Here is an 18,225-nt window from a genome sequence, read left to right on the forward strand (position 1 = left end):
GTGGCCAGCTATATATTGAGCAGCAGCCCACACGTCACAGCCTTGTAGCCAACCAGAACCCTCCATCGTATTGACGTCACTCTTAGGCATGATCATTGAAGATAAATGTAAATAATGATCGATTCCAGGATTGACCTTGTACTGAATGAGTCTACCAGGTGTATCATCATATATCCCGTCCATCCTGTGGTTCATAATGGAGAGAGAGAGAGAGAGAGAGAGAGAGAGAGAGAGAGAGAGAGAGAGAGAGAGAGAGAGAGAGAGAGAGAGAGAGAGAGAGAGAGAGAGAGAGAGAGAGAGTAATTATGGTGATGAGTGTGTGGTGGGGAGACAGGCCAGACTGGTGTTATCACAGACGCCCACCTGGCCACTCCCCCAGTCTTCCCCAGACGCTGGTGTTGGACTCTTGCTTTGCTGATGGACCATCATGTGCTGGGGACTGGTCCATCTGCACAATGTTGACCATCATGTGCTGGGGACTGGTCCATCTGCACAATGTTGACCATCATGTGCTGGGGACTGGTCCACCTGCACAATGTTGATCATTACGTGCTGAGTCTGGGAGAGTGTGTGAAAGAAGAATGTTGAGTAGTAAATGTGAGTAACAGAAAGGTTGTTAGGTTTAGCAGTGCGGAGAGACAGTTGAACAGAGTAAACTTGGAGGAAGCGAAGTGTATCAGATATCCTGGGAGTGGACATGATGGCGAATGGAAACATGGAAGCGGAGGAGAGTCACAGGCTGGATGATGAGAGGGCGAAGGTCTTCTTCTGTACACACCTTAAGAACTTTATATCATCATTGTCAGTTGAGGAAAGCAGTAGTTACTGAATGAGTGGCATCAACACTGCTTGACCCAAATGCCTTAGTGGCAAAAGAAATTAATTTAGGGTGACGTCTCTCCTGTAGAAAAGGGCTAAATTTTCCTCATCATTTTATCTAAAGCTTTTTGCAAGGTGTATGGCGAGACATATTAGTGTCAAACGTCATAAGTATTACTCGGTATTTTTTCTGTACATCATCAGGTACGTCGCAGAGTAAGGCATGTACCAGTCATGGACATCTCTCATGAGAGGCAGCGTGATGAACATATGAGTGAGAACACAGTAGGAAATGATTTAGTCTCAGATGTCTGTAGACGTGAAGAATGGAAAGTCTATATCAGGAGAGCAAGACAAACGCAGAGGAAAACTTCATAATAATACAGTATGAGGACACACGGAGATGTCATCAGTCCACACATAAACTATGGGATGCAGCATCAACAAGAGACGTGGAGTTGATCCAGGTCTTGGCCATGGTAAAGGGATCACACAGCGGACGAGAGCAGCGGTCGAAGTAACACCAGCGAAATAGAGGGAAGGAAGGAACATCATGGTGGACAGAAGAGGATGAGTGAAGGGAGATGATGGCGAGGGAAGAGTTAAGGTGGAGTCACTCTGGCTAAGACAGAGGTGGAAGAGGACCCAAGCAAGATAAGTAAACAGTACACCACACTGGGGCGAATATGACCCATTTAGATACAGAGTCGCTGCTCACAGTAGCACCTGTACAGCAGACTCAGGATGTGGGAAACAGATTTGATGATGCTCTGGAGGTGACCTGGTTAAGCCTAACATGTTTATGTCATTGCAGGGTTGACCTCTGGTGTTTAGAGGGTCTAATGGTTGGAAATGGGTGAGATTTGGGAAGATCGAGTTTGGAATGAGAAGTGGAAGGTAGAGTGGAATGACGTAAGTAAAGTGGGAGTGTTAGAGTCAACACGATTAGATGTTTAGGAAAGAAAAGAGAAGATGGGAGAATCCTGAGAACCGTAGCAGTTGACAGGATAAGGAAAGGAGGAGACTTCGCTTAATGAGCGACTATCACAACAGACCAGTTGGAGACGAACTATGTATTAGAGTCCAGTGAGAAGCATGAATGCCAGAGGAAGGAAAGTTAGTGTGGAAGGTCTGGAGGAAGGTGACATGAGAGTTAAGATCATCAGTGAACCTTGCAGCGCGATACATCTAATGGTGAGCCGAGACAAGATAATGACGTTCTAACTGTTGTCCATGCAACCAAGATTGTATCATTCAGTAAACCCTCGAACCTGAAAGAATGATTTGAGATGGACGAATTACAGATGTGGTATATCCTCAGTGGAAGACAATTAAAAGACTTCTTTATGCCAAATGTCATACACACTGGCTGAAATATGGATAAGTAATGGATGATTTTTTTCTATTTTGTGACATTTGACTCTAGAATATTGCAGGGAAGGTTCAGACTGTTACTGTCTTGTGCAATGTGTAGGACTATACAAAGGGATAGTCTGAAATATAAGCCAGTTAGATCCTTCGAAGGATCTTAACAAAAATAGAAAAATGAAAATCATATCTGGTTGTACTGAATCAAGGTACGCCCCTCACAAGTTAATCCTTCCTCAAACTGAAGGAATGATGGAATATATAGACTTTGATTGTGAGCAAAATGAAAGACAAAGAAGCAGAAGAACAACAATGTATTTCTCTTCACTGGGAGGAAGACAAGTAAGATACAGAGAGAAAGATAACATTTCTGTCGTCCAAATATTGCTCATATACATTCATGAATCAGATAATTTACTCAGATGAGTACAGTGTAATAACATCCCATGATTCGTAACCTTTCAGACAATTTCAAAATTCTCTCTCTCTCTCTCTCTCTCTCTCTCTCTCTCTCTCTCTCTCTCTCTCTCTCTCTCTCTCTCTCTCTCTCTCTCTCTCTCTCTCTCTCTCTCTCTCTCTCTCTCTCTCTCTCTCTCCAGTCTTGTGTACGTTACCCTGGGACGTATTTTCTATAAGCGAAGCCAGCAGCTGTGACGTCACACTGACCTGCCTTAGCCTGGTGGAGGAAGATAAAACTCAGGAAAAATTGGAGTGTAACACAGCGTCTTATCGTGGGCGAGCCAGCGACGACGCCTGCCTGGTCACTCCGCGGAAGGAACCTCGCTCCCTCCCGCTAGCGACACCATCTGCCAATCCCCCGGTTTCCACACCTCATTCCTTCCCGTAATACGTAGCTCAGGGATTCCCGTGGCTCGTAACAACACTCAACCTACTCCCTCAGTGTCATGGCCTACGTCATACCGTGTCTGAAGCGTAGATACAACGAGTACAACGTAAGAGAGAGCGTTAACAACTGGTCGCTTCAGGCATTAGAAGGTGATCTGGCGTGGCAACATTCTGGCGATCAATATGAAGCGTAAAGCAAAAGAATCGAAGAGGAAAACTAATTTACAGCAGCTGCAGGTTTGTAGTAGCTGAAGACATCGCATCTTGCCAACACTGAACCAACCACACACACACACTTATTGCCTCTTGCTGTATACATCATGTATACTTACTGCATATCACCAGTGGGCCAGCACATACTCGTCTATATACATTTCCATTAAGCCATCCATTATGCTTTTCAGTTGAAAACATGGGCTATGTTAGAGGCGTATCAGACCATCGTAATGCAAGTCTGAACTCCCATGTCACACGCCTACCCACCGTCCACACACCTAATGCCTCAAGCGCAGGATTTCTTTACTGCGTTCGAGGCTCCGGTCACGGACACAAGTTCCACATCAAGGCCGGACCTTAATTGAAATATGAAGGTTCACGAAAAAGAAAAGACAAGGAAAGGTATTTACAAATTTTGGAGGAAGTGAAAACATGTCTTTTAAATAGTGTGGTAATAGTTATTATAGAAGACATGAGATGACTCCAAAGAGTTGCAAAGCTTTGAGGACTAAGGAAAGAAACAAGTATGAAAATGACCAGCCTTAAGGTGTCAAAGGCCACACCGTCATCATGTGACGCAGCAGCTTGCCAAGTAATGCGTGGTCCACCTAGTGGGAGGGGCACACAGCCAGCCAGCTCTCGGGAGCAAGAAAAGAAGAAAAACACACAAACTGTAGAACAATGAACCACCATTGCAACGTCGGGCAAGCGGGTCGGGTCTGGGAGTAGCCTAAGAGTGTTTAAAGTCGGACCGCTTCCGACTCTGTCAAGTAAAGACGCAGAACTGCAGCCAAATGAGAGAACAGTACTTCACAGGACAGATTAATCGTTTGTATACATGTAACCACCAGAAGAAAGAGAAAAATCGACTTATAGACAGGACTCCAGGTTTCTTAGAGGCAGACACTTAGCTACTCCTGTAATGTGGGGTTCACAAGAAAGAGTGTGGATGGTAGATGTTAAAGCAATAGGACGATAGTTCGAGGGGTCAGAACGGTCACCCTTCTCTGGGATGGGGATGTATCAATGCAGGCTTCCAAGGAGAAGGAAAAGTTTTGGCTTTTCAACAGAAACGGGACAGACGAGCAAGCACAAGTGCAAGTTCAGAGGCACACTTTCAGTCCACGGGGATGGATGCCATCAGGACCATAAACCTTGCTTGTGTCCAGAGAAAGAAGCGCTTTTCTGACAGTCCGAAGAGAGATTACGGGAAGAAACATAGGATTAGTAAGAGGAGCATCAAGGAGTGAAGGAACCAAAGAAAGTTGTGTCTACAAGGGGAGAGACATGTGTCATATCTGGTCACGGGTTAGAGCCAAGTAATGAAGCATTATACGAAGAATACTGAGTAACTCAGCGCGCCAGACGTCGCCAATGGCGAGCAAAATATATGATCTGCGAAATGAAGGACCTACAAGCACACGGGCTGCGCATAAGGGATGCGCATTATCCAGCAAGTCGTATTTTCAGCAAGGTTATCAGCATCTTAGTGAGTTGAGGGGCTGGTCAGTGGGTTAAGGGGCTGCTCACTGGGTTGAGGGACTGCTCAGTGGGTTGAGGGACTGCTCAGTGGGTTAAGGGGCTGCTCAGTAGGTTGAGGGGCTGCTCAGTAGGTTGAGGGGCTGGCCAGTAGGTTGAGGGGCTGGTCAGTGGGTTCAGGGATCATATAATACTGAGCAGTTTAGTTCTTTTTTCCGATATTTTTCTCTTTATTGTGGATTGTAGATCTGTTCATAACATGGACTTCGGTGGTTGTTGTTGACTGACTTTGACACTGGGAAAGGAGGTTAAATGAACGACGATGGGTCTCGCTCCTCGAAGTCTTTGGGTGATGAGTTCAAACCAGACTGATGTAACTACAGTGTTCCATTTTCTCACGCGGATCTGCCACCAGCGCCCCGTCATCAGACTTGTCCCTTTCCCCAAAACCTTGTCATTGGTTTCACCCAACCCATATATAGATTAAACAGCCATGGTGACACCCAACCCGTAAACAGATACAACAGCCATGGTGACATGAGTGTCAGAGTGTGTGTGAAGGGAGGAAGTTGAGAATATATGTAAATACATGAAAGTTCAAAAGGTGTAACACTGTAGAGAAAGGTTGTTGGTGTGTGAGTTTGATGGAAGAAAACTTGGAGGAAGTGAAGTGTTTCAGACACTTGGCAGTGGATATGGCGGAGAATTTACCCATTTGCCCATTTCATGTTCCCATTTCTTCTCTTGTATTGCTTTTGTAAGGTTGGTGTTGGCCAGGGGTGGTGTTGGCTGGGATAGTGGTAGCCAGGGGTGATGGTAGCCAGGGGTGATGGTAGCCAGGGGTGGTGGTAGCCAGGGGTGGTGGTTACCAGGGATGGTGGTAACCAGGGGTGGTGGTAGCCAGGGATGGTGGTAGCCAGGGGTGGTGGTAGCCAGGGGTGGTGGTAGCCAGGGGTAGTGGTAGCCAGGAGTGGTGGTAGCCATGTATGGCTAGTGGTAGCCTGGAATGGCGAGGACGAGGGTGACCTCCTGGGAGTGGCTCAGCTGTGGAGGGGCGCCGCCCATTACCGACTCATCTTCAAGTTTCACAGACGACTGAGGCTCAGGCTGCACCGTCAGTCCCACTACAATTGGATCCTGCTCAGTCCAGCCACACCATCTGCTCCTGCAGAAGATGGACCATAGCTCCTTCTGTAGTGGGAGCAGGAACTGGGGGAAGATGGACCATAGCTCCTTCTGTAGTGGAGCAGGAACTGAGGGAAGATAGGCCATAGCTTCTTCTGTAGTGGAGCAGGAACTGGGGGAAGATGGACCATAGCTCCTTCTGTAGTGGAGCAGGAACTGAGGGAAGATGGACCATAGCTCCTTCTGTAGTGGGAGCAGGAAGTGAGGGAAGATAGGCCATAGCTTCTTCTGTAGTGGAGCAGGAACTGGGGGAAGATGGACCATAGCTCCTTCTGTAGTGGAGCAGGAACTGAGGGAAGATGGACCATAGCTCCTTCTGTAGTGGGAGCAGGAACTGAGGGAAGATGGACCATAGCTTCTTCTGTAGTGGAGCAGGAACTGAGGGAAGATGGACCATAGCTTCTTCTGTAGTGGAGCAGGAACTGAGGGAAGATGGACCATAGCTTCTTCTGTAGTGGGAGCAGGAACTGAGGGAAGATGGACCATAGCTCCTTCTGTAGTGGGAGCAGGAACTGAGGGAAGATAGGCCATAGCTCCTTCTGTAGTGGGAGCAGGAACTGAGGGAAGATGGACCATAGCTCCTTCTGTAGTGGGAGCAGGAACTGAGGGAAGATGGACCATAGCTTCTTCTGTAGTGGAGCAGGAACTGAGGGAAGATAGGCCATAGCTCCTTCTGTAGTGGGAGCAGGAACTGAGGGAAGATGGACCATAGCTCCTTCTGTAGTGGGAGCAGGAACTGAGGGAAGATAGGCCATAGCTTCTTCTGTAGTGGAGCAGGAACTGAGGGAAGATAGGCCATAGCTCCTTCTGTAGTGGGAGCAGGAACTGAGGGAAGATAGGCCATAGCTCCTTCTGTAGTGGAGCAGGAACTGAGGGAAGATGGACCATAGCTCCTTCTGTAGTGGGAGCAGGAACTGAGGGAAGATGAACCATAGCTTCTTCTGTAGTGGAGCAGGAACTGAGGGAAGATATGCCATAGCTTCTTCTGTAGTGGAGCAGGAACTGAGGGAAGATAGGCCATAGCTCCTTCTGTAGTGGGAGCAGGAACTGAGGGAAGATAGGCCATAGCTTCTTCTGTAGTGGAGCAGGAACTGAGGGAAGATGGACCATAGCTCCTTCTGTAGTGGGAGCAGGAACTGAGGGAAGATGGACCATAGCTTCTTCTGTAGTGGAGCAGGAACTGAGGGAAGATAGGCCATAGCTTCTTCTGTAGTGGAGCAGGAACTGAGGGAAGATGGACCATAGCTTCTTCTGTAGTGGAGCAGGAACTGAGGGAAGATAGGCCATAGCTCCTTCTGTAGTGGGAGCAGGAACTGAGGGAAGATAGGCCATAGCTTCTTCTGTAGTGGAGCAGGAACTGAGGGAAGATAGGCCATAGCTTCTTCTGTAGTGGAGCAGGAACTGAGGGAAGATAGGCCATAGCTCCTTCTGTAGTGGGAGCACGAACTGAGGGAAGATGGACCATAGCTCCTTCTGTAGTGGAGCAGGAACTGAGGGAAGATAGGCCATAGCTCCTTCTGTAGTGGAGCAGGAACTGAGGGAAGATGGACCATAGCTTCTTCTGTAGTGGGAGCAGGAACTGAGGGAAGATGGACCATAGCTTCTTCTGTAGTGGAGCAGGAACTGAGGGAAGATAGGCCATAGCTCCTTCTGTAGTGGAGCAGGAACTGAGGGAAGATGGACCATAGCTCCTTCTGTAGTGGAGCACGAACTGAGGGAAGATGGACCATAGCTTCTTCTGTAGTGGAGCAGGAACTGAGGGAAGATAGGCCATAGCTTCTTCTGTAGTGGAGCAGGAACTGAGGGAAGATAGGCCATAGGTTATCGTGTACCAGGGCAGTAGAAGGTATCAGGGCCAGTGTGGCCAGGACAGTAGAAGGTATCAGGGCCAGTGTGGCCTGGACAGTAGAAGGTATCAGGGCCAGTGTGGCCAGGACGGTAGAAGGTATCAGGGCCAGTGTGGCCAGGACAGTAGAAGGTATCAGGGCCAGTGTGGCCTGGACAGTAGAAGGTATCAGGGCCAGTGTGGCCAGGACAGTAGAAGGTATCAGGGCCAGTGTGGCCTGGACAGTAGAAGGTATCAGGGCCAGTGTGGCCTGGACAGTAGAAGGTATCAGGGCCAGTGTGGCCAGGACGGTAGAAGGTATCAGGGCCAGTGTGGCCTGGACAGTAGAAGGTATCAGGGCCAGTGTGGCCAGGACGGTAGAAGGTATCAGGGCCAGTGTGCCAGACAGTAGAAGTACAGGCCATGTGGCCTGACAGTAGAAGGTATCAGGGCCAGTGTGGCCAGGACGGTAGAAGGTATCAGGGCCAGTGTGGCCAGGACGGTAGAAGGTATCAGGGCCAGTGTGGCCAGGACGGTAGAAGGTATCAGGGCCAGTGTGGCCAGGCAGTAGAAGGTATCAGGGCCACTGTGGCCAGGACAGTATAAAGCAGTTGTTCTGGAACTTTCATCGTTACCCACAACAAGATGGTTATGATCTTATACAACGTGAATAATGTCATTCAAGGTAATGAGGAGGAGGAGCAGGAGCAGGAGGAGGAGGAGGAGGAGGAGGAGGAGGAGCAGCAGCAGGAGGAGGATCAGGAGGAGGAGGAGGAGGAGGAGGAGGAGCAGCAGCAGCAGCAGCAAGAGGAGGAACAGGAGGAGGAGCAGGAGGAGGAGGAGGAGCAGGAGGGGGAGGAGGACTTTGTTTTGTTTTGGTTGTGTGTGTCAAGCTACGTCCCGACCCCAGACAGACAGTGTGCCTCCCTACTGACCACTACAGCAGGAAGACCAAGACTGAAGTGTTTACAACTTTACACTTCAGTTGTCTCGCGATCCAGTCCAACAGATCCACGTCTGGCGACCCACTCGACCAGCCCTACGTCTGGCGACCCACTCGACCAGCCCTACGTCTGGCGACCCACTCGACCAGCCCTACGTCTGGCGACCCACTCGACCAGCCCTACGTCTGGCGACCCACTCGACCAGCCCTGCGTCTGGCGACCCACTCGACTCGACCAGCCCTACGTCTGGCGACCCACTCGACCAGCCCTGCGTCTGGCGACCCACTCGACCAGCCCTACGTCTGGCGACCCACTCGACCAGCCCTGCGTCTGGCGACCCACTCGACCAGCCCTACGTCTGGCGACCCACTCGACCAGCCCTACGTCTGGCGACCCACTCGACCAGCCCTGCGTCTGGCGACCCACTCGACCAGCCCTACGTCTGGCGACCCACTCGACCAGCCCTGCGTCTGGCGACCCACTCGACCAGCCCTACGTCTGGCGACCCACTCGACCAGCCCTACGTCTGGCGACCCACTCGACCAGCCCTGCGTCTGGCGACCCACTCGACCAGCCCTACGTCTGGCGACCCACTCGACCAGCCCTGCGTCTGGCGACCCACTCGACCAGCTCACTGGTAGTGACCCATTCGAAACGCTCGGCATCTAACGAACCACCGGAACAGCTTGGCGTCTGGAGAACCACCGGAACAGCTTGGCGTCTGGAGAACCACTGGAACAGGTCGGCGTGGTGCGAACCATTCCATCATCCCGGCGGGGCTAGTGTGTCTGTGTACTGGTGTACACAGGAAGAGAGACGACAAAAGAACATCGGGTCCTTTCCAGGCTGCGGGTAGTCGTGGAGGAGATCAGTAAGTGGGAGGTTTGTATGGCAGGAGGTGAGGAACAAGCAGGCCAGGTGGGCGTCTGTGATAACACCAGTCTGGCCTGTCTCCCCACCACACACTCATCACCATAATTACTCTCTCTCTCTCTCTCTCTCTCTCTCTCTCTCTCTCTCTCTCTCTCTCTCTCTCTCTCTCTCTCTCTCTCTCTCTCTCTCTCTCTCTCTCTCTCTCTCTCTCTCTCTCTCTCTCTCTCTCTCTCTCTCTCTCTCTCCATTATGAACCACAGGATGGACGGGATATATGATGATACACCTGGTAGACTCATTCAGTACAAGGTCAATCCTGGAATCGATCATTATCTACATTTATTTTCAATGATCATGCCTAAGAGTGACGTCAATACGATGGAGGGTTCTGGTTGGCTACAAGGCTGTGACGTGTGGGCTGCTGCTCAATATATAGCTGGCCACAGACGATGGCTGTCTCAGAGTCTTGTGGCAGACGGTCAGGTGAAGGTCTCCAGCTGCTGTCAGACTCCAGCAGCTGTTGTCGTCTCTTGGAGGAACATCTTCAGCCACAAATCTTCTCGTCCAAATCTCGGTAAGTTGACCACAATAGCATTATTGACCAGTGGACTGGAGTGAGTGATCTGCTCCCCTTGCCGATGGTGGGTAAGGTGGAAGATGTTAGTCCTGGAGCAACCAGAGAGACGGGGAGGATGTGGCCAGGTTTTGCAAGATTACCAACGAAAGCAAACAAGAAGACAAGTTGTTGCAGATGTGTTTATCATGGAGGTAGACGTGAGTGTGTGCAGTGTTTGCTGGTCAACTTTACTAGTGGCTCAATAATGATAATAAGACTTATTACTTGACTTTACTGAAGAGTCGGATGATCAGAGATAATGTACTGAGGTCAAGAATGATTGTCATCATAGTGGGAGTGTGGTGGGTGTTGTCATCATACTGGGAGTGTGGTGGGTGTTGTCATCATACTGGGAGTGTGGTGGGTGTTGTCATCATACTGGGAGTGTGGTGGGTCTTGTTTCAGGCGTCGCTGGTGATGTTGAGGGAGCGGCTGACCGGGGGCGCCCTGCTCCTGCTCCTGCTCACTGCTGCCTGCCAGCTCCACCTCAGCCGTGGCCTCCGTCATGACCTGGCTCCTACCCTGAGCAACCTCCTCCGCCCACCTGCGTGAGTTGTGCTCATCTTACACTTCACATCTCGCCTCATCTTGCCTCAACCTTGATAACTCTCCATGCTCTTGTTGTCCTCATTAATCTTTACTTTTATTGCTACTTATCTCGTCTTCATAATGATCATTCTCATTAATGTTCGTCTGTGTCAGTTACGTTCATTTTTCTTGCTAGAGTTCATTTTCTTCTTCTCTCACTCGACCTGCATCTCGTCTTGACACAGCTTCCTCAATAAACTCAGACTTGGGCAGGATATCTCAGTGGGCAAGACGAGGTTAACGCCCCCAAGGCCCAGTTTCTACCCATCTCACCATCGAAATTCCTCACAACTTTCCTCTCTCATTGGACAGTTCTGTAATTCCACCTCTTGACTCAATGTAACATCCACTCTTTCCTGTGAACCCCACATTACAGAAACTGGGTGTCCTGTTTAGATGTCGACACTTCTGAACAGTTGCTCCGTTTATACATGGGATTGATTCGTCCATGTATGGAGTACTGCTCTCACATCTGGGATGGTTCTAGCTCTACATCCTTACTTGACACAATTGAGTCGAAAGCGGTCCGACTTATAAACTGTCCCAGGCTAACTTCCAAACTTGACCCCCCCTTGCCCTACGCCGCAATGTTGGTTCACTTTCCCTCTTCTATAGGTATTACTTTGGTTTTTGCTCCCGAGAACTGGCTGCTTGTGTGCCCCCCACGACTAGCTAGACCATGCAATACTCAGCAAGCTGCCCTATCCAACCCCAGCCACCTGCACGCCCCTCACATCCCCCAACCCAAACCACCTGCACGTCCCTCACATACCTCAACCCCAACCAGCTCTCTCTTCCCCCAACTTGCACTTCCCTGTACGGTCCCTCCCTCCCCAACACTCTTCCCCTACACTGCCCTCCACTATCATAGTCTCCCACTCCCCGAATACCTTCCCCATCCCAAAACCCCACCATAGTAGGTCCTCCCATCTCCCACCCCTGCACAACCCTCCGATCCTCGACCTCCACTTCATGTACTGCTCTCCCCTCCATCGTATAGAATCCCTCACCCTTAACAAGGACCTCCGCTCCATCGTATGATATTCTGATATTCGTCTTCATAGTTACTGAGCGACATGACCGAGAGAATGACTTAAGAAAATTATGATTGCTATATGACCTCATCTGCTGGTGTTACGCCACACGGGTACAAGTGCCCAACACATATTCTAATGAGATTACTTTCCTGCAGGTTGTATGGTGCTGAACCTCTGAAGGAGAAAAGTGCAAATGACGGAGATGTCGAAGATGTAGAACTTAACGCTCGACATGCGGAGGGTCAAAGACTTGACGCTCGACATGTGGAGGGTCAGAGACTTGACGCCCGACATGACCAAGGAAGACGACCTTACGTTCCACATGTTGAGAGGCGACGATTTGACGCTGTGCTCGCTAAGGATCCACGACATTACGACCTTAATGTTGGAGAGGGTCGACTAGATAGACGACATGTTGAGGGACGAAGACTGGTTGCCCGACCTGGAGAGGAGCGAAGACTGGATACCCGACCTGGAGAGGGGCGAAGACTGGTTGCTCGACCTGGAGAGGAGCGAAGACTGGTTGCCCGACCTGCAGAGGGGCGAAGACTGGTTGCTCGACCTGGAGAGGAGCGAAGACTGGTTGCCCGACCTGGAGAGGGAAGAAGACTGGTTTCCCGACCTGACGAGGGAGGCAAACTTGCCGTAGTAGATGAGATGGATCCTCATGATACCAGGAGGACGTTCACAAAGCGGAGCCTTTACAAAATGAGCGCCACTGAAAACCAACACAATACAAGGAGGTCCTTTGTTGAGCAACGTCTTGATACGAGGAGGATCTTTGAAGGACGACGTCTTCACAGAGGTAGTACCATTGAAGGGCAACGACTTGATACAAGGAGAACCTTAGAGGGGCAACGTCTTGATACAAGGAGGGGCTCTGAGGAGCGACGTCTTGATACAAGGAGGGCCTCTGAGGAGCGACGTCTTGATACAAGGAGGGCCTTTGTTGAGCAACGTCTTGATACGAGGAGGATCTTTGAAGGACGACGTCTTCACAGAGGTAGTACCATTGAAGGGCAACGTCTTGATACAAGGAGAACCTCAGAGGGGCAACGTCTTGATACAAGGAGGACCTTAGAGGGGCAACGTCTCGATTCAAGGAGGGCCTTTGAGGGGCGAGGTCTTGATACAAGGAGGGCCTCTGAGGAGCGACGTCTTGATACAAGGAGGGCCTTTGAGGAGCGTCGTCTTGATACAAGGAGGGCCTCTGAGGAGCGACGTCTTGATACAAGGAGGGCCTCTGAGGAGCGTCGTCTTGTTACAAGGAGGGTCTCTGAAGAGAAACGTCTTGATACAAGGAGGACCTTTGAAGGGCAACATCTTGATACAAACAGGGCCTCTGAGGAGCGTCGTCTTGATACAAGGAAGGCCTCTGAGGAGCGTCGTCTTGATACAAGGAGGGCCTCTGAGGAGCGACGTCTCGATACAAGGAGGGTCTCTGAGGGACGACGTCTTGATACAAGGAGGGCCTCTGAGGAGCGACGTCTTGATACAAGGAGGGTCTCTGAGGAGCGACGTCTTGATACAAGGAGGGCCTTTGAGGGGCGACGTCTTGATACAAGGGGGGCCTCTGAGGAGCGACGTCTTGATACAAGGAGGGCCTCTGAGGAGCGACGTCTCGATACAAGGAGGGCCTTTGAGGAGCGTCGTCTTGATACAAGGAGGGCCTCTGAGGAGCGACGTCTTGATACAAGGAGGGCCTTTGAGGGGCGACGTCTTGATACAAGGGGGGCCTCTGAGGAGCGACGTCTTGATACAAGGAGGGTCTCTGAAGAGAAACGTCTTGATGCAAGGAGGGCCTCTGAGGGGCGACGTCTTGATACAAGGAGGGCCTCTGAGGAGCGACGTCTTGATACAAGGAGGGCCTCTGTGGAGCGACGTCTTGATACAAGGAGGGCTTCTGAGGAAGGACGTCTTGATACAAGAAGGGCCTCTGAGGGTCAACGTCATGATACAAGGAGGGCCTCTGAGGGGCGACGTCTTGATACAAGGAGGGCCTCTGAGGAGCTTCATCTTGATACAAGGAGGGCGTATGTGGAGCGACTTCTTGATACAAGGAGGGCCTTTGAGGAACGACGTCTTGATACAAGGAGGGCCTCTGAGGAGCGACGTCTTGATACAAGGAGGGCCTCTGAGGAGCGTCGTCTTGATACAAGGAGGGCCTCTGAGGAGCGACGTCTTGATACAAGGAGGGCCTCTGAGGAGCGACGTCTTGATACAAGGAGGGCTTCTGAGGAGCAACTTCTTGATACAAGGAGGGCGTATGAGGAGCGACGTCTTGATACAAGGAGGGCGTATGAGGAGCGTCGTCTTGATACAAGGAGGGCGTATGAGGAGCGACGTCTTGATACAAGGAGGGCCTTTGAAGGGCGTCGTCTTGATACAAGGAGGGCCTCTGAGGAGCGACGTCTTGATACAAGGAGGGCCGCTGAGAAGCGACGTCTTGATTCAAGGAGGGCCTCTGAGGAGCGTCGTCTTGATACAAGGAGGGCCGCTGAGGAAGGACGTCTTGATACAAAGAGGGTCTCTGAGGAAGGACGTCTTGATACAAGGAGGGCCTCTGAGGAGCGTCGTCTTGATACAAGGAGGGCCTCTGAGGAAGGACGTCTTGATACAAGGAAGGCCTCTGAGGAGCGTCGTCTAGATACAAGGAGGGTCTTTGAGGGGCGTCGTCTTGATACAAGGAGGGCGTATGAGGAGCGACGTCTTGATACAAGGAGGGCCTTTGAGGGGCGTCGTCTTGATACAAGGAGGGCCTCTGAGGGACGACGTCTTGATACAAGGAGGGCCTCTGAAGAAGGACGTCTTGATACAAGGAGGGCCTCTGAGGGTCAACGTCTTGATACAAGGAGGGCCTCTGAAGAAGGACGTCTTAATACAAGGAGGGCCTCTGAGGAGCGACTTCTTGATACAAGGAGGGCCTTTGAGGAGCGACGTCTTGATACAAGGAGGGCCTCTGAGGAAGGACGTCTTGATACAAGGAGGGCCTCTGAGCATCGACGTCTTGATACAAGGAGGGTCTCTGAGGAAGGACGTCTTGATACAAGGAGGGCCTCTGGGGAGCATCGTCTTGATACAAGGAGGGCCTCTGAGGAAGGACGTCTTGATACAACGAAGGCCTCTGAGGAAGGACGTCTTGATACAAGGAGGGCTTCGCGTCATCTTGATACAAGGAGGGCCTTTAAGGGGCGTCGTCATGATACAAGGAGGGCGTATGAGGAGCGACATGTTGATACAAGGAGGGCCTCTGAGGAGCGTCGTCTAGATACAAGGAGGGCCTCTGAGGAGCGATGTCTTGATACAAGGAGGGCCTCTGAGGGGCGACGTCTTGATACAAGGAGGGCCTCTGAGGAGCGACGTCTTGATACAAGGAGGGCCTCTGAGGAGCTACGTCTTGATACAAGGATGGCCTCTGAGGAGCTACGTCTTGATACAAGGAGGTCCTCTGAGGAAGGACGTCGTGATACAAGGAGGGGCTCTGAGGAGCGACGTCTTGATACAAGGAGGGCCTCTGAGGAAGGACGTCTTGATACAAGGAGGGCCTCTGAGGAAGGACGTCTTGATACAAGGAGGGCCTCTGAGGAAGGACGTCTTGATACAAGGAGGGCCTCTGAGGAGCGACTTCTTGATACAAGGAGGGCCTCTGAGCAGCGACGTCTTGATACAAGGAGGGCCTCTGAGCAGCGACGTCTTGATACAAGGAGAGCCTCTGAGGGGCGACGTCTTGATACAGGGAGGGCTTCTGAGGAGCGACGTCTTGATACAAGGAGGGCCTCTGAGGAAGGACGTCTTGATACAAGGAGGGCCCCTGAGGGACGACGTCTTGATACAAGGAGGGCCTCTGAGGAGCGTCGTCTTGATACAAGGAGGGCCTCTGAGGAGCGTCGTCTTGATACAAGGAGGGCCTCTGAGGGGCGACGTCTTGATACAAGGAGGGCCTCTGAGGGACGACGTCTTGATACAAGGAGGGCCTCTGAGGGGCAACGTCTTGATATAAGGAGGGCCTCTGAGGGACGACGTCTTGATACAACGAGGGTCTCTGTGGGGCAACGTCTTGATACAAGGAGGGTCTCAGAGGAGCGACTTCTTGATACAAGGAGGGCCTCTGAGGGACGACGTCTTGATACAAGGAGGGCCTCTGAGGAGCGACGTCTTGATACAAGGAGGGCCTCTGAGGAGCGACATCTTGATACAAGGAGGGCCTCTGAGGAGCGACTTCTTGATACAAGGAGGGCCTCTGGTGAAAGTCGTCTTGATACAAGGAGGGCCTTTGGTGAAAGTTATTGTCATACGAGAAAGGCCTGTGTGAAGGAAAACATGGACACTGAGAGAAGTTTAGTTGAGGGACAAATCTCAAGGGATCACCATAATGATACACACAAATGTAAAAAGGAAAGTCATAACTTAATGTTTCCAGAAGAGCGGCATCAGGAGAGAAGATTTGCTGTTACATCCATACATGAACAGCATCTTGAGGAAAGAAAGTACCCCTCAGGGATTCCCTCATATGTCAAGTCCTCAGATGGAATATCACATTCTGAGTTACATATGAGAGACAAGAAATATAACTCTTACTCATTGTTGAACCACCTGAACATGGTGAAGACTCATGTAAGTAGATGTTCACATGAAAAACTTGTCTGATTGCATCATTACAAATTATTCCTGTCGTTTGTAGGTATCTTAATGTACATGACAAAATGCGTCTTTTCATTATGAATAAGAAACAGTTCGTCTCTAGATGTATCAGGATTTTTCTATTTCTTTTCCAGATTTCTTCACTTGTTTATGATATGGTCCACCATTCCGGTCTGCCGTGCTTAAAGGCTCAAGATGACAACAAAGGAAGGTATGAATGTCATTTCTTGTTTATAAGTTCAACAGTTCACATCTAATATATGATACTGTAAATATTTGTTTACATAATACTATTAAGATATCTATTTACAAGATGAATGAATTTCTACGGTTCTTGAAGAAACATTAGTCTGATTTGAAGGTTAGTTATGTCACGGGATGAGGAGTAGAGTGAATAGATGTGTTATATTATAATTGTTAAGAGAGTGTGTTGTGTGCGTCAGGTGTGTTGGAGACGTGGTGATGATGGGTGCGTGGGCGGGTATGGCCTCCCTGGTGCTCTACCACACCTCAGCCTCCCACCTGCCACTCTGCTAGTGTCACGAGTGTTGGAGAGGTGGTGTTGACGGTGCTCTACTACACCCCAGCCTCCCACTTGCCAGTTCCTCCTCCTGCACCACCAGATGATGCCTCCACAGTCAAGCCAACCAACCCTCTACCACACAGCGGCCCCTGACCTACATACACATTTCTTAACTGGCTCCATACAAGATAACCCATAGATGTAGCTGCTATGATTACAGCTTCATTTATTATACTATGAACTTTGTGCCAGATGAGATGATGATCATACCACCTGTAGACCAGTGGCCTCCAGGACCACTGTAGCTGACAATGGACCGGTCACCCGACCGCTGACGACGTCAGCCTCAGTCACCTGTAGCTGACACTCACGCTTACTGTCAGCCAGCACACCTTCTGCTGCCTCCCTCATCCTTACTATCGAACACCAGATTTTCTATTTCGTCCCTGACACTCGCTGTCAACAACAAACTCTTATGTTGCTGAACTGGTCCAATAATTTGTCTGGAGTTAGAAATTGTTGTATAATTTCTAGATACTATATCATTACCTACTGTTTACTGGGCCCAGACTCATGCATGTTTCTCGTAATAATTGCCATGTCTTTATCACTGAGGCCACATACCATACATTTCAATAATGATATTATTACATATAAAAGCTTCCCATAGCAATATTGTTAAAGGGTTTCCATTGACAAATGAAGGCTTTACCTTCAAGTCTTAGTGTTCCAACCTTTCCTGATATATTCTTACCAGAATCAGAATCTTTATCACGTTTGTTGATAAGAATAATTAACTTATTTGTCGTCCATTTGTTGATGTTAATCTTGTAGGTTATCAGGATGACTGAGGCATGACCTTCCACCTTGACCAACTGACGCCCCAAAGACCAGAAAAACCTGCCAACCCTTGACCTTATATTGCACCAGTCATGCGCCCGTGACCCCCAACCCTTGACCTTATATTGTACCCCCACTGTGGATGATCTTTACTTTATATATAAGTATTACATGAAGGAATTTGGCCTTGAAAAGCTATAAGGTTACTCTTCATCATTATCGCTAGTGTATATGAGTCCCCCAAGATTTATATAAGGTGATGTATATTATAAATAATATTTCACGTACCTGGGATATGCTTATAATCTAATGTTATATTCCTACGATCACTTATGTCTCTTGTTGGGCAAGAATTTACCTCACAACTATTGTCTTGAGATGTTATCTCTTGTATACCATATTGATCAGTACACAATAAACATGAT

At 49.8% G+C, this 18,225-nt stretch overlaps 1 protein-coding gene across 1 annotated transcript; it reads left to right on the forward strand.

Moving 5' to 3' along the window:
* Positions 1 to 10,012: 10,012 nt before the first annotated feature.
* LOC139766835 (uncharacterized) lies at positions 10,013 to 18,225 on the forward strand. The gene is made up of 5 exons (XM_071695783.1): positions 10,013 to 10,129; positions 10,577 to 10,719; positions 11,952 to 16,410; positions 16,572 to 16,648; positions 16,881 to 18,225. The coding sequence occupies exons 2-5, from the start codon at positions 10,589 to 10,591 to the stop codon at positions 16,972 to 16,974; spliced, it is 4,761 nt and encodes a 1,586-aa protein (XP_071551884.1). The 5' UTR covers positions 10,013 to 10,129; positions 10,577 to 10,588; the 3' UTR covers positions 16,975 to 18,225.

Source organism: Panulirus ornatus, chromosome 58 (genome assembly GCF_036320965.1).
Source record: "Panulirus ornatus isolate Po-2019 chromosome 58, ASM3632096v1, whole genome shotgun sequence".
Taxonomy (NCBI): Eukaryota; Metazoa; Arthropoda; class Malacostraca; order Decapoda; family Palinuridae; genus Panulirus; species Panulirus ornatus.